This window comes from Mirounga angustirostris, unplaced genomic scaffold (genome assembly GCF_029215605.1).
Source record: "Mirounga angustirostris isolate CCGP_5_RB_7025 unplaced genomic scaffold, mMirAng1.0.hap1 SCAF_13, whole genome shotgun sequence".
Taxonomy (NCBI): domain Eukaryota; kingdom Metazoa; phylum Chordata; class Mammalia; order Carnivora; family Phocidae; genus Mirounga; species Mirounga angustirostris.
Genome location: NW_026991721.1, coordinates 54878956 through 54891635, shown reverse-complemented (window position 1 = coordinate 54891635; position 12680 = coordinate 54878956). Strand labels below are relative to the sequence as shown.

At 42.2% G+C, this 12680-nt stretch overlaps 1 protein-coding gene across 5 annotated transcripts in view; it reads left to right on the top strand.

The window, feature by feature from the left end:
• Positions 1-7869: 7869 nt before the first annotated feature.
• Positions 7870-12680, top strand: part of POLD3 (DNA polymerase delta 3, accessory subunit) — a 113912-nt gene continuing 109101 nt past the window's right edge. For 4 of the 5 annotated variants that reach the window (XR_010406979.1, XR_010406980.1, XR_010406978.1 and 1 more), the window contains exons 1-2: positions 7871-8034; positions 9353-9408. Coding sequence is in view for 2 of the 5 variants with exons in the window: in XM_045894433.3 (XP_045750389.1) it covers positions 7975-8034; positions 9353-9408 (116 nt within the window). In the remaining 3 variants the exon portion in view is untranslated. Of the gene's footprint in view, positions 8035-9352; positions 9409-12680 lie in introns of all 5 variants that reach the window. The other variant, XM_064576922.1, reaches the window with a different exon arrangement.

Genomic DNA, 12680 nt, shown 5'->3' with positions numbered 1-12680 from the left:
CTAATTGTGTATGTTGTCTGAATTTACTCTTCTTACACAGATACAAATCTTATTGGATTAAGGTCCACCCCAATAACCTCATTTTAACTTAAAAACCTTATCTCCAAATACAATCACATTCTGAGGCACTGGGGGTTAGGACTTCAATATATGGTTGGGCTTGGTGGTGGGGGGGAACACAATTCATCCCATAACAGAAGCCAAACACAAATAACTATACGTTGTAGATGCCATCTATATTAAAAGACAAAATTACAAAGACAGAGAACAGATGAGTGGTTACCTGGAGTTGGGGATGGGAACAGGGATTGGTTGTGTAAGTGGGGAATGAAGGCACATGGGAATTTTTGGGGGGTGATGGAAGCATTCTAATATTGGGTTGTTGTTTTAAGTAGGGGGTAACATCATCCTGGGGGCACCTGGGTGGCTCAGTCGGTTAAGCGTCCAACTCTTGATTTCTGCTCAGGTCATGATCTCAGGGTTGTGAGATCAAGCCCCTCACTGGGCTCTGAGCTGGGCGTGGAGCCTGCTTGGGATTCTCTCTTTCCCTCTCCCTATCTCCTCCCCCCTTTCTAACAAAAAAAGAAAAGAAAAGAAAAGAAAAGAAAAAGAAATATCATCCTGGAACTGGTGTTAAAGATGGACCATGGTGCAGATTGGAACAGAGATGAGGCTGCAGAAGATGAAGATGAACATGAATTTCCTTAATAAGCAGAAAAACAAGTTAAGAAAAACAGACCAATGATAAGGATGTCCTGAAATTGGACAGGTACAGAGAAATCAAAGGTGTGATGGAGCCATCTCCTCATGGACAGAGAAAGGGGAAATGAGAATTTGTTTGGGTGAAGTTTACCACTTAATTTCGTTTTTACTCCAGAGTCTTGGGAAAAAATATTGAAAGGTAAGATAATTCAAGTTAGTCAATCCACGGAGTATTTATTAGATGAAATTTACTAGATAAAACCCTGTGTATGAAGTTTATATATATAGGAATGTATGAAGCCTCCGTTTGGGGTCCAGCAGCAGTACTCTGCAGCTCTCAAGCCTGTTTAGGACCTGTGCTTGGTCCTAACTTTTGTCCATAAAAGCACCCCTAACCCTGCGTCATTTCTGATCACTGGTCCTTTGAAGGAAGCTGGATTTCCCCAGTTAGTTTATCAGCAATGCTCACTGTGATAACAGACTATGTAATAGTTTGAGTGGTGGAAGGGAAGGTAGACAACACCTTCTACAAACAATATTCCGTAGATCAACAACAGGGATTATAGAACAGAACAATATTTAATTCAGTTTTATCCATCCATTGATTCATTCAACCATTCAGTTACCAGTCAATGCATATTTGCTAAGGGCCTACCCTGTGCCAGCTGTGGCCACTCTGGGTGCTTGGAATCCAGGATGAAAGAGCTTTAAGAAATTTCCATTCTGGGCGCCTGGGTGGCTCAGTTGGTTGAGCGACTGCCTTCGGCTCAGGTCATGATCCTGGAGTTCCAGGATCGAGTCCCGCATCGGGCTCCCTGCTCAGCGGGGAGTCTGCTTCTCCCTCTGACCTTCCTCCTTCTCATGCTCTCTGTCTTTCATTCTCTCTCTCTCAAATAAATAAATAAAATCTTTAAAAAAAAAAAAAAAAGAAATTTCCATTCTGTGGGAACTGAGGATCTACCATATGCCCTTCTTCTTCAGATTCTGGCCTGAAGTTTCTGAGGGATCCCTACTGAGGACATTCCAGATGGAAAAGACCCCAGAATGCCTGTCATACTTTTTTCTAAGACAAATGCCCACTACCACCTCCCACCCCTATTGCTTGGGTAGATATGTTGTGAAGTTTCATGACCACCCTCACTCCCAACCATTTCTCCATTTCCACATAGTTAATTGGCCAGAGTTGTCTTTACCCTCCATCTTTAGTTCTCCTTCTTACTTTTTCTTCCTCCTAACTCACTGCCATCTGGCTTTTGTGCCTCTTGCTCCTGGGGCCCACATCATCAGAGGCCTCCTGACTGCCTAATCCAATGCCTTCCTTTCAACCCCTACCTAACACCATTTCGGGGAAGCATTTGACACTGTTCCACACTCCCTCCTTCAAACTCACTTCTTTTGTTTCCACACTGAGCCCTCCCAGTGCTCCTCCTCTCTCTCAGTTCCCTTTTCAGGCCTTTTCTTCTTTGCATATCCCTTATCTGCGGATGTTCCCTAGGGTTCTGCCTTCAGCTCTGTCCCTGGGTGATCTACTCCCCTCTGAAGGCCCATCTAGATGTTGTGGATCCCCAGTCTAACTCTGCATCTGAGCATCTTGTATTCTACTATATCTCATGTATATAGTGGGCTCATAGACGGAATTCAATGAGTGATTGAGGAAAAAGTAAAGGAGCACCTGTCCAAGAGGAACCTGTCCACGGCTGCTCAGTATCCTGAAAAAGATACTGATACTCTGAGCTAGATTTATTTATTTGTTTGTTTGGGGGGGAGGAGCAGAGGGAGAATCTTAAGCAGGCTCCACACCCAGCGTGGAGCCCGATGTGGGGCTCAATCTCATGACCCCAAGATCATGACCTAAGCCAAAATCAAGAGTCAGACACTTAACAAACTGAACCACCCAGGTGCCCTGATAACCTGAGATTTAAAAGACCAAACCCTGAGATAAGCTGAGCAAACCAGGCTCAACCATTTAGGAATTACAGAATGGGAATTGTCAAGAGCATCTGTAACAATTCGGGGAAAAGCTGGAGGTAGTGGTGTGGTTGAGCCCTGGTAACTTATGGCTGTTAAACATCTTTGATGTTTCCTCATAAAACCATGAGGAAGTAGAAACTGTGATGAAGCCAAAGCCAAACAGAATAGTCGCAGAGAGAGAAGCAGTGATGCCAGGAGAGAGACAAGGAGGCAAAGAGAGCAGCTACTACATCTTCTGGGTCTAGAATGGCCTTTGCCCCTCCTTTACTCCATACCAAAGCTGAGGTCACATGACAATTCCTCAGGAAGTCTTCCCAACCAGCAGTGCTGGGGGCCAGAGAGCAATGGTCTCTAGAGAAGGATCATGTTTCTTTCTAGCCCTGAATGCCAAGCCTCCCTCACTGCCCCCTTCCCACCCCCAATTTAATAATTCAGAAATGATGCACTTAGGACAAAACTTCCCATAACCAATTTCTAATTATCTTTACTTTTACCATCACCCCTCTGGTTGTAGGTAATTTTGCCATAAGCATCTTTGTCACGTAACTGATTGGCTGTAAGGCAATATTGCCACAAAAGAAAAAAGTAACTCGTTGGTTGTTTTGACAGTCTGTTGGTTTCATCCACTGGTTGAATTTGGTTTCATTTCTCCATTAATGCAGTACTCCCATTTTTACATTAAATGAATCTTAGCCCTCATAATGGTCTATACAGTGGCACAGGGGTTTGAACCCACATTTCCCATAGAATTTTGTAATGTCTATCAATGGACATGTGGCAATATGCCAAGAACAAACAACAGTGTAGAAGGCTTTCACAACGGCCATACAAAGTTCAATTACAGATATGCATCCTACTCTTCGGAAACGGATACTTCTCTTCATGAAGGAAGAAATTTTAGCAAAAAACGTTTGATGTCCAGTGAGATGAATCAACAAGCAAAAAAAAAAAAGTATAATACTGTGAATGAAAGACTTTGAAGACAAATGCTTAGGTATAATCCACAAAATAAAATAAGTTATTTACGCAGTACTGACATGAATCTACATTATACATTTTGAGTGTATTCAAATATTTCGTATTTTGCCATAAGGTCTTTTTAATTTTGTTATTCATTTTTAATTATGTCCTTTTTAATGAATGTCCCTCTTTTATTTTTCGTGATTTTATCTTTTATGGCAAAATTGCCTTTTTATGTGGCCAAAATGCTTGCAGCAAAGATGTTTACAGCAAAAATATGGACACACACTCCTCCAAAGCACCCTTCCAGCCCCCAAGGGGATGGGGAAAGGAAAATAATATACAAAGCAATTGCAAGATGGGAGTGTGTGGAGGGGATCTTCCTGCTCTTTTTCTGTGTGACTGAGGCAACAAAGGTAGCGACGTGAACCTTTTGGTGATTGAGCTGAGAAATAAACAGGCTGAGGTGCAAGCGTGGGCTGGGGGTGTGTGTGTGTGGTGGGGTGGCAGTGGGTGGGAAACAGGGGAACCAGTGTCTGAGTGCCCTCTTGGCTCACCCACTTTGTTTTGGTAACTGAGGGGTTTTACATTGACTTTTATAGAACTGATAAGGTGTGTTAGAACAGCATGTTATTTTAGCCTTCCCTGGGCTCTTGCCTCCCCAGCTGTCAAGAAGGTTGATGTGTCCTGGCCTTGATAGCTGTACATTCCACAAGACAGTCTGCACAAGGTACCACATGTTCTCATAAAATAGCTCTTTTTATATCAGATTGTTGTGCATGTTAGAAGCTGTAACAATGACAGCACTCCGATTTCATTTGTTATATATTTCACCTAAAGTGAAAGGATATATGCCATCTAGTCCTGGATACCTAAATCCAGTTTTCCCCACATTTCTTCTGATCCCCAAGTTGAGTTAGTTGCCTTTGCCAGGTTTCCTTGGCAACCTGTGCTTCCCTCACAGGGCAGCTGTTTACTCCCCACAGACTAAACTCCCAGAGATGAAGACCATGCTGTGTTCCCAACAGTCACACAGGGCCCAATAGACAGGAGGCCTTGAATAATACTTGATGAATGATCTAATGCTAAATACCTTGGTGTTAATAAGTTCTGGGTCTCCAGGACTCTGGAATGACCCATGGACAGTTATGTGGCCCCTAAATCATAATTCTTAGTCTTGGATTCCTTCTGACCTGTTCTCCTTCCTGAAATGCTATCCCCCAGAGACTTGTGGCAGCCCTGTATCCCAGCTAACTGGGTAGGGCTCCTGAGCTGCTCCCACAGGCCCCCTTTCCTGGTCAGAGGCTTGGCCTCTTTCCCCTACTCTCAGTCTGGGGGTTCTGCCTGCATATAGGTTGACCACTCCTCATTTTCTCCCCCATATTGGGTCCAGTCTAGATTTCCCATCCGATACCCTGTCACAATCATTATATTTTCTGATGCCAATCATTTCTGGGATGAAGTGGGAATGAAAAGGAGGAAATAGGAGGGTCAGTCTTCTATTTCTAACATCAACGTCTTTTGAAGCATGAAGGTGAAGGATCTTGATCCTATGGCTCCCACTTCTGGATCAGCTGACACTACCATCCCCAAGTTTTGTCTGGCCTCATTTGCTTAGGAAATACTTTGGTTGGTTGTTCTGATTCCTGGAGAACTGTTCTTGTTTTTGACATTGATGTGAAGCTTCATCTTTAAGGAACAGGGACTGAATTGTCCTTCTTTTTTTTTTTTTTTAAGCAGCAGCATTAAGGTAGAGGTAGAAATGGTGATACCTTTCCCTTTTGGAGATTTGCCAGTTACATTTCAAATACGGAAAATGTTATAGATGCCTGGAATAAGATGCGTTAATTTTACATTGCTAATGCCCCAGGCACAGAACATGCCCTGTTGGGTCTGCAATTGACAAAGAATGGTAGGGCTTGAGAGCTCCCCTTAGTGACCCCCCAAGTCTATTCCAAACTAGGTTTCCTTTTATTAATTCTTCATGAGAGCCGTTGCTAAAAATTAAATTATATAAATTTACAATTAAATCATATTAAAAACAAAGACAACAAATATCCAAATATCATCACTTCCTAATTATTTTACTACATTTTACTGCCATATATGCTCTTGAGGTTATTTGTTTATTCTACATGTATTGTGGAAGTACTGGTGTGATATTGTGTGTCTCTACCTAACTCTGTGTTTAGTGACATCAATATCAGAACTTGAAATCTGCCGTGATGGAAGTATATACACCACAGATGCTGTCAACCACTACAAATCAGGGCTTTTTACATTTGATTGTTAAACATTTATTAGTATACCACTGTGTTTTATTGTCCCTTCTTTTAAAGCTCATGAAATGGAGGACTAGAGAAGTTAAGTGATTTGCCTAAGGCCACACAGCTAGGAAGTGGTAAAGCTGGGATTCAAGCCCAGGTTTTTGTTTGTTTGCTTGCTTTTTAAAAGAAAAATAGATTTCTAAAGCCCACATGTGTTCCATTCAGCTCCTCTCCCCTGAGGTAGGAATGTTCAAGCTGGGTAGGCCTCCCTAGGTTAACTTCTAATCTGGCTTCTAAAAGTCATGCAACTTTTTAATATTGGTATATCTGGGGCCATGCTGGGGCAGGTATCCTATACAGTATTATCATCTGCTCCCTTTGGTGGGGGGGGTAGTGTCAATATTCTTTGGCCAATTATCTTGACTTACTTCCCATCCCTGTGGAACAATGACAAGAAACTTGAATTCCATTCCCAGTACTACTACTCAACCCTGTGGCCTGGAAAATCCATCTCTCCTCTCTTAAACCGCAGCAATCTAGTCTATAAAATATAGACAAACACAGTCCATTTGCAGGGTTGCTATAGGAATTAAATGACATCTCACTCTCAAAGCACCTAGTACAGTGTGCCTGGTGTATAGTAATATAACCCAACTGTTATTGATTTTATTGTGTGCATGCATGATATGAGGGTTTTATATATGTTTTCTCAATTACAACTACGGCCAAATAGAATTCTTTGATTTTCTCATCTGCTCTCTCTGGCTTCCACAGCTCAGTAGTCAAATGCATCACAATTTACCTAAAGATTTAGATTCCAAATCTAGGTATTTTCCTTCATTCCTGTATTTCCTACATTCTATTCATCTAATTCATCGGCAGGTTTTGCTGACTCTAAAAAGAAAACCTAAGTCACTCAGTTCTCTCAATTTCCACTACCGCTATCCTATTTTAAGCTATTACCATCCCTCAAATATCTTTATGAGAATGTAAGCTACATGTGAGCAAGCTCTTGTGTATTATTAATCATGGCTATATCCCCGGCACCCAGAACAGTGCCGGGCCCTTAGTAGTTTTCTGCTGTTGTGAATGAGTACATGTTGCAACAAAAGTTTTAAGTGGGTACTATTATTATTTCTGTATTATAGATAGGGTAACAGGCTTGCAGTGGTTAAATAACTTACTTAAGGTCACACAACAATGATCAAAACCAGGATTCAAATCCAGGGTCTAACTCTAGAGCTTGCTCCATTTTCCACCATGGTGCCCTACTGAACTACACTGGCTTATGCTGAAATCAATTATTATGGGTACTTTAGCTGATGTTAGGAGAAATTTTAGTTGAAATTCCCCAACCTGAAACCTTTTCCTGAGAATAAAGTTCTTGTGCCCCTTCACACAACCTCATAGGTGCAGCATGAATTACCTTCTCCCGTCTCACCTCCCTTCAGTGGACTCTTCTCCCAACATTTTAGCTACAACGAACTCTTTTTTTCTTCCCAGCAAATGCCCCTGCCTCTATCTGAAACATTTCTCTTTGCCCATCCCTTCTGGAAAACCATCCGTAATTTCTCAATTCTGAGGAATTATAACAAGCTGCACTTTATCCCAGCTGCCGTCACTCTACTAAAATTACTGGTTTACTTCTGTCTTTATCATTCACAGCTGTGTCCCCAGTACCTGGACTAGGTACTTGATAAACCTTTGTTGAATAAAGGTATGAAAGGGCAAGGATTATTTTATCAATTTACAGGTGGTAAGGTTGTGGCTCCTACAGATGAGGTCTTTTGCCCTGGGTTAATCATTAGGTTGTAGCAGTGAAACACTGGTTCCAAAAACACCCCCTCCAGATCACGCTCACGAACCTAGCTCCTCACTTCCGTCCTCTCCTACCTACTAGCTCCGCCTACTTGAGTCTGCGCCGTCTCCGAGACTAGTTTGACCCTCGGGCGGCCGCCGTAGCGCGTCGCCTCCGTTGCTGTGGGAAACGACCCGGGACCCGGGAGAGAGGAAAGACGTTTCCCGCCGGCGGGAGCTGCGGTTGTGGTGGCGGGGCTCATAGCTCCGCAGCACCATGGCGGACCAGCTTTATCTGGAAAATATAGACGAGTTCGTCACGGACCAGAACAAGATCGTGAGGATCTAGGACTGGGGAATGTGGGCCTGCGACTAGAGTCCTGGGCCCGGCGAGGGTGGCGGGGGCCTTGACCCCTCTGCGCTTGGCCTGTTGGGGACTGGCCGAGGGGAGACAAGTCCCCACGTCTCGTGCCCCAGGGCGAGCGAGGACTCGCGGGGGGGATTTCTTTGGCGCGCGCGCAAGTCCGCGTGCCTTGGGTGGGCGTGCTGGGCACTGGCAAGGAGCAGGGGTCAAGAAGGAGAGGCGTGGAGGGAAGGGTACTGGTAGATAAAAATTCTAAGGCGTTTCTACACCTATCTGATAAGGTGGTTGGAGTTTCAAGTCCCACGTTTTCTGTTGAGGAAATTGTACCTTAATTGGGTTAGGTGACCACTTGTTTAACCTTACAACAGTCGGTTTCCTCCTCTAGGAAGTTTGGTATTCATAGCCTTGACCTGCTTCCCAGGGTTGGAATGAAAGATCCAGTGAGACGATGAATGTGAATGGACTTTGCAAACCGTGATAACTGAGTGCCTACTGTGAGCTTGGGATATGCATTATTACCTTTAATGGTTACAGCGACCCACCCAGAGGGCCGTGGAAGTATCCCTAAAAAAGAAAGTTGAAGCAGAGGGGCCAAATAACTTACTTATTTTTGGTTAATAAGGGATAGGCAGTTTTCCAACCTAGGTTAGTCTCTTTTGCTAATGCTTTGCCTCGCCTGTGTAAGTCTTAATTATTGGAAACTCAGCATTTAGAATTGGAAGACTTCAGGAGATGAGGAGCATACAAAGAAGTGACAAATGACAGGAGAGCCCAAGGAAGGATGGACGGAAGATCAAGGCTTGATGCCAGTGGATTCCAATCTAACTGCAGATACAGTAGTCATCCACTTCTTTCATTCCCTTGCCCCTGCACCACCTGTGCCTGTTAATGTTTGTATGGCTGCAACTTTTCTTAGAAGTTTATGAGTCATACACTTCAAAGTAATCTAGCTTTTGGATGAGTTTTAATAGTTACCAGTGGTGGCCACAAAAAAGGACACAATGTGAAAAGGGCACTAGTAAAACAAAGAATGTGAGGAAAAATGAGAGCTTTTTCTTTGTATAATCAGCCTTTCTCTTTCGACTCTCCCGTTAATTAGCCTTTTTAGTATTTGTAAGATAAAGATCTCAGTCGTACCTGCCCAGATGGATGGTTCTTGGCAAAACTAGGGTGGCATCTACTGTAATTTATAAGGCATAATCATCTAAGAGTGGGAATCTTTAGGAGCCCTTAGGACTGACCTACACTCTGGAATCGTCTGATGTTAAAAAAACAATTCCTCTTCTTACAGGTGACATACAAATGGCTGAGCTATACACTAGGAGTTCATGTTAACCAGGCCAAACAGTAAGTCCAATTTACTACTAATTTTACTCACATTGGAGTTGCTTGTTTTGTTTGTTTTTTGTTTTGCTTTGTTTTAAGCTTTACAGATAGCCTGGAAGTTAGAGATTTTTTCTTCCCTTGGAAAATAGGAAAGAACACTATTTTTACTATGGTATACTAGATTTGTCTATTATTTAGGAGATAGGTGGACTTATATACAAATGTGTGGTGATACATTTACTGGATTTATTTGTAGCGTTGGCTTCTGGTTAACATCACTTTGTTATTTCAAATTTATTAAGTGGGCTAGCCAATTCTGTTTACATCTCAGGTTTTATATACCTGTTATCTTATATCTTTGTTACATTTTCATATGTGTTCCTTAGGCCCACATCTGGGTGTTACTGAAGTATCTTCATAATGAGGTCAGCAGGTGTTTGACACAAGCTGTGTGAGAGTATAAAACTGGGGAGAACTATTTAAGTGAAAATAAAAAGGGAGTGTTCAGGATGGCACAGAGCATTGCCCTTCTTGAACTTTGCTGTACAACCTTTGCTTGCTGAAACTTGTAGTGCAACTTGAGGCCAAAAGGGAAAAGGCAAGCTTTTGAATTAACTTCAGAATTTCTTAAAGATGTTGTCTCCGTCCCAAGGGGAGGAATTGGTGAACAGGCTGAGGGCACATATATTAAGTTAAATACCCATTTAGTTCACTTTATTCCTAAAAATGGTCTGATTTTTCCCCATTCTTTGAGTCATGGGAGTTTTCTTTGAGTCAGGGAATGTTCCATGTGTCTTAGAAAATTCCTGATTATCTAGAATCGGTTCATTTGGCTTTATGTGGACTGCTGTTTGACAGACCTAGAATCTGGTTTTGACTGTGATGTTCATGCGTTCAAGACCTGAAACTCTTGGCCTAGGGATGAATTTGGACTGATTTTGACTATCTGAGATTTCTGTTGCTAATACCAGTGCTGACCCGAACCCAAGAGTTTCAGGTAACTTTCAGAATGGACCTATATAAGCCTAATTGTTATGGTTACAGATGTTTATGAAATAACTATTATTATATAAGCCTGTTGGGGCTTAAAGGTGCATATTGAGGGCTGGGGATGAAATAAAGTTGCCTGTAATTTTATTGTAGTTTACCTTGATTACCTGTAATTTTTATAGAATATAGATTCTGGTGGTTTGCTGGCAGTCTTTGGCATTCTTTGGCTTACAGCTGCATAACCCTAGTGTCTGGTTTCTTGTCACATGGCATTCTTCCTGTGTGCCATATCTTCACCTGGCTATCATATAAGGATACCAGTCATATTGGCTTAGGAGCCCACCCTACTCCAGTATGACCTCATCTTAACTAATTACGTCTGCAAAGATCCTCTTTCCAAGGAAGGTCACACTCTGAGGCACTGGTGGTTAGGACTTCAACATACCTTTTTGTGGGGCGGAAGAGGGGGAGAACAGGGACACAATTCAACCCATAACATACTTAAATAGTATATTTTATTTATCATCATCTATTGATGGACCTTTGGGTTGTTTCCACATTTTGGGTATTACGAATAATGCTACTATGAACATTTGTATACAAGTTCTTATGTGGACATATGTATTCAGTTCTCGGATATATACCTATTTCTGGGTCATATATAACATTTTGAGGAACTGCCAAGCTGTTTTTTAAAGTGGCTGCACTAATTTAAAATCCCACCCGTAAGGTATGGGGGTTCCAATTTCTCCACATTCTTGCCAGCTCTTTATCATCTGCCTTTATTTTAGCCATCTCCTAGTGGGTATGAAGTGATATTATGGTTTTGATTTGATTTGCATTTCCATAATGACCAATGATGTTGATCATCTTTTCATGTGCTTATTAGCTGTTTGTTTATCTATACCTGTTCAGATCCTTTGTCTATTTTTTCACTGGGTTGTCTTCTTATTGTTAAGTTGTAAAGACTATGGATACAAGACCCTGATCAAATACGTATGTGCTGCCGAAGTGAGCATGTGATCAGATATATGATTTGCAAGAATTTTATCCTATTCTGTGGGTTGTCTTTGCACTTTCTTGATGGTACTTTTTGAAGCACCAAAGTTTTTATTGTTGATGAAGCCCAATTTATTTCCTTTATCTTTTTTAAGTAAGCTCTATGCCCAATGTGGGGCTTGAGCTCACAACCCCAAGGTCAAGAATCACATGCTCTACCTATTGAGCCAGCCAGGCGCCCCTGTTTCTTTTATCTTTTGTTGCTTGTGCTTTGTATATATTATCTAAGAAGGCTTTGCTCAACCTAAGGTCATGAACATTTACTTCTATGTTTTATTCTAAGAGTTTTGTAGTTTTAGCTCTTACAACAGTAATTATCACTATATTCAAGGTTTCTACTTGGTATCATGTGCTTGTTAACATCTTAAAAATACTTCAGACCTCACAAGAATACACTGTAGTTTTCAAATTAGGTGTTGGCTGAAGCCAATTTTATTTTATTTTTATTTTTCATTTTTTTAGGGAGGGATGGGTAGAGGGGCAAAGGAAGAGGGGGAGAGAGTATCTCAAGCAGGCTCCACGCCTAGTGCAGAGCCCAGCGCGGGGCTCAATCCCACACCCCTGAGATCATGACCTGAGACGAAATCAAGAGCTGGACACTTAACTGAGCCACCTGGCTGCCCCAACTCAAGCTAATTTTAAATTAAGCCCTAAAATATGTAAAGAGGCACTATTTCTTCCAGGAATCATTTTGTATATGGTGTAAGGAAAGGTCCAGTTTCATTTCTTTGCATGTGGATATCCAGTTGATCCAGAATTTTATAATTATTACCATCTGACATTTTCTAGGGCTGCCCGCCTTCACTAGAATATAAACTCCATGAAGATGGGTTACACTCTTATCACGTTGATCACTTTTCCAATTACTATTGCTATGAAACAAATTATCCCAAAATTTAGCAGCTTGAAACAACCATTTTATTATGTTCATAGATTCTTTTGGTTTGGAATTTGGGCGGGGCACAGTGAGAATGGTTTATCTCTGCTCCATAATGTCTGGTGCTTCAGCTGGGAAGCCTCAATGGCAGGGACCTAATCATCTGTGGGCATCTTTTTTTTTTTTTAGTTGATATAGAGGGAGAGAGCAAGCACAAGCAGGGGGAGCGGCAGGCAGGGGAGAAGCAGGCTCCCCAATGAACAAGGGGCCCAAGGTGGGGCTCTATCCCAGGACCCTGGGATCATGACCTGAGCCAAGGCAGCCGCTTAACCGACTGAGCCAGCCAGGCGCCCCTGTGGGCATCTTT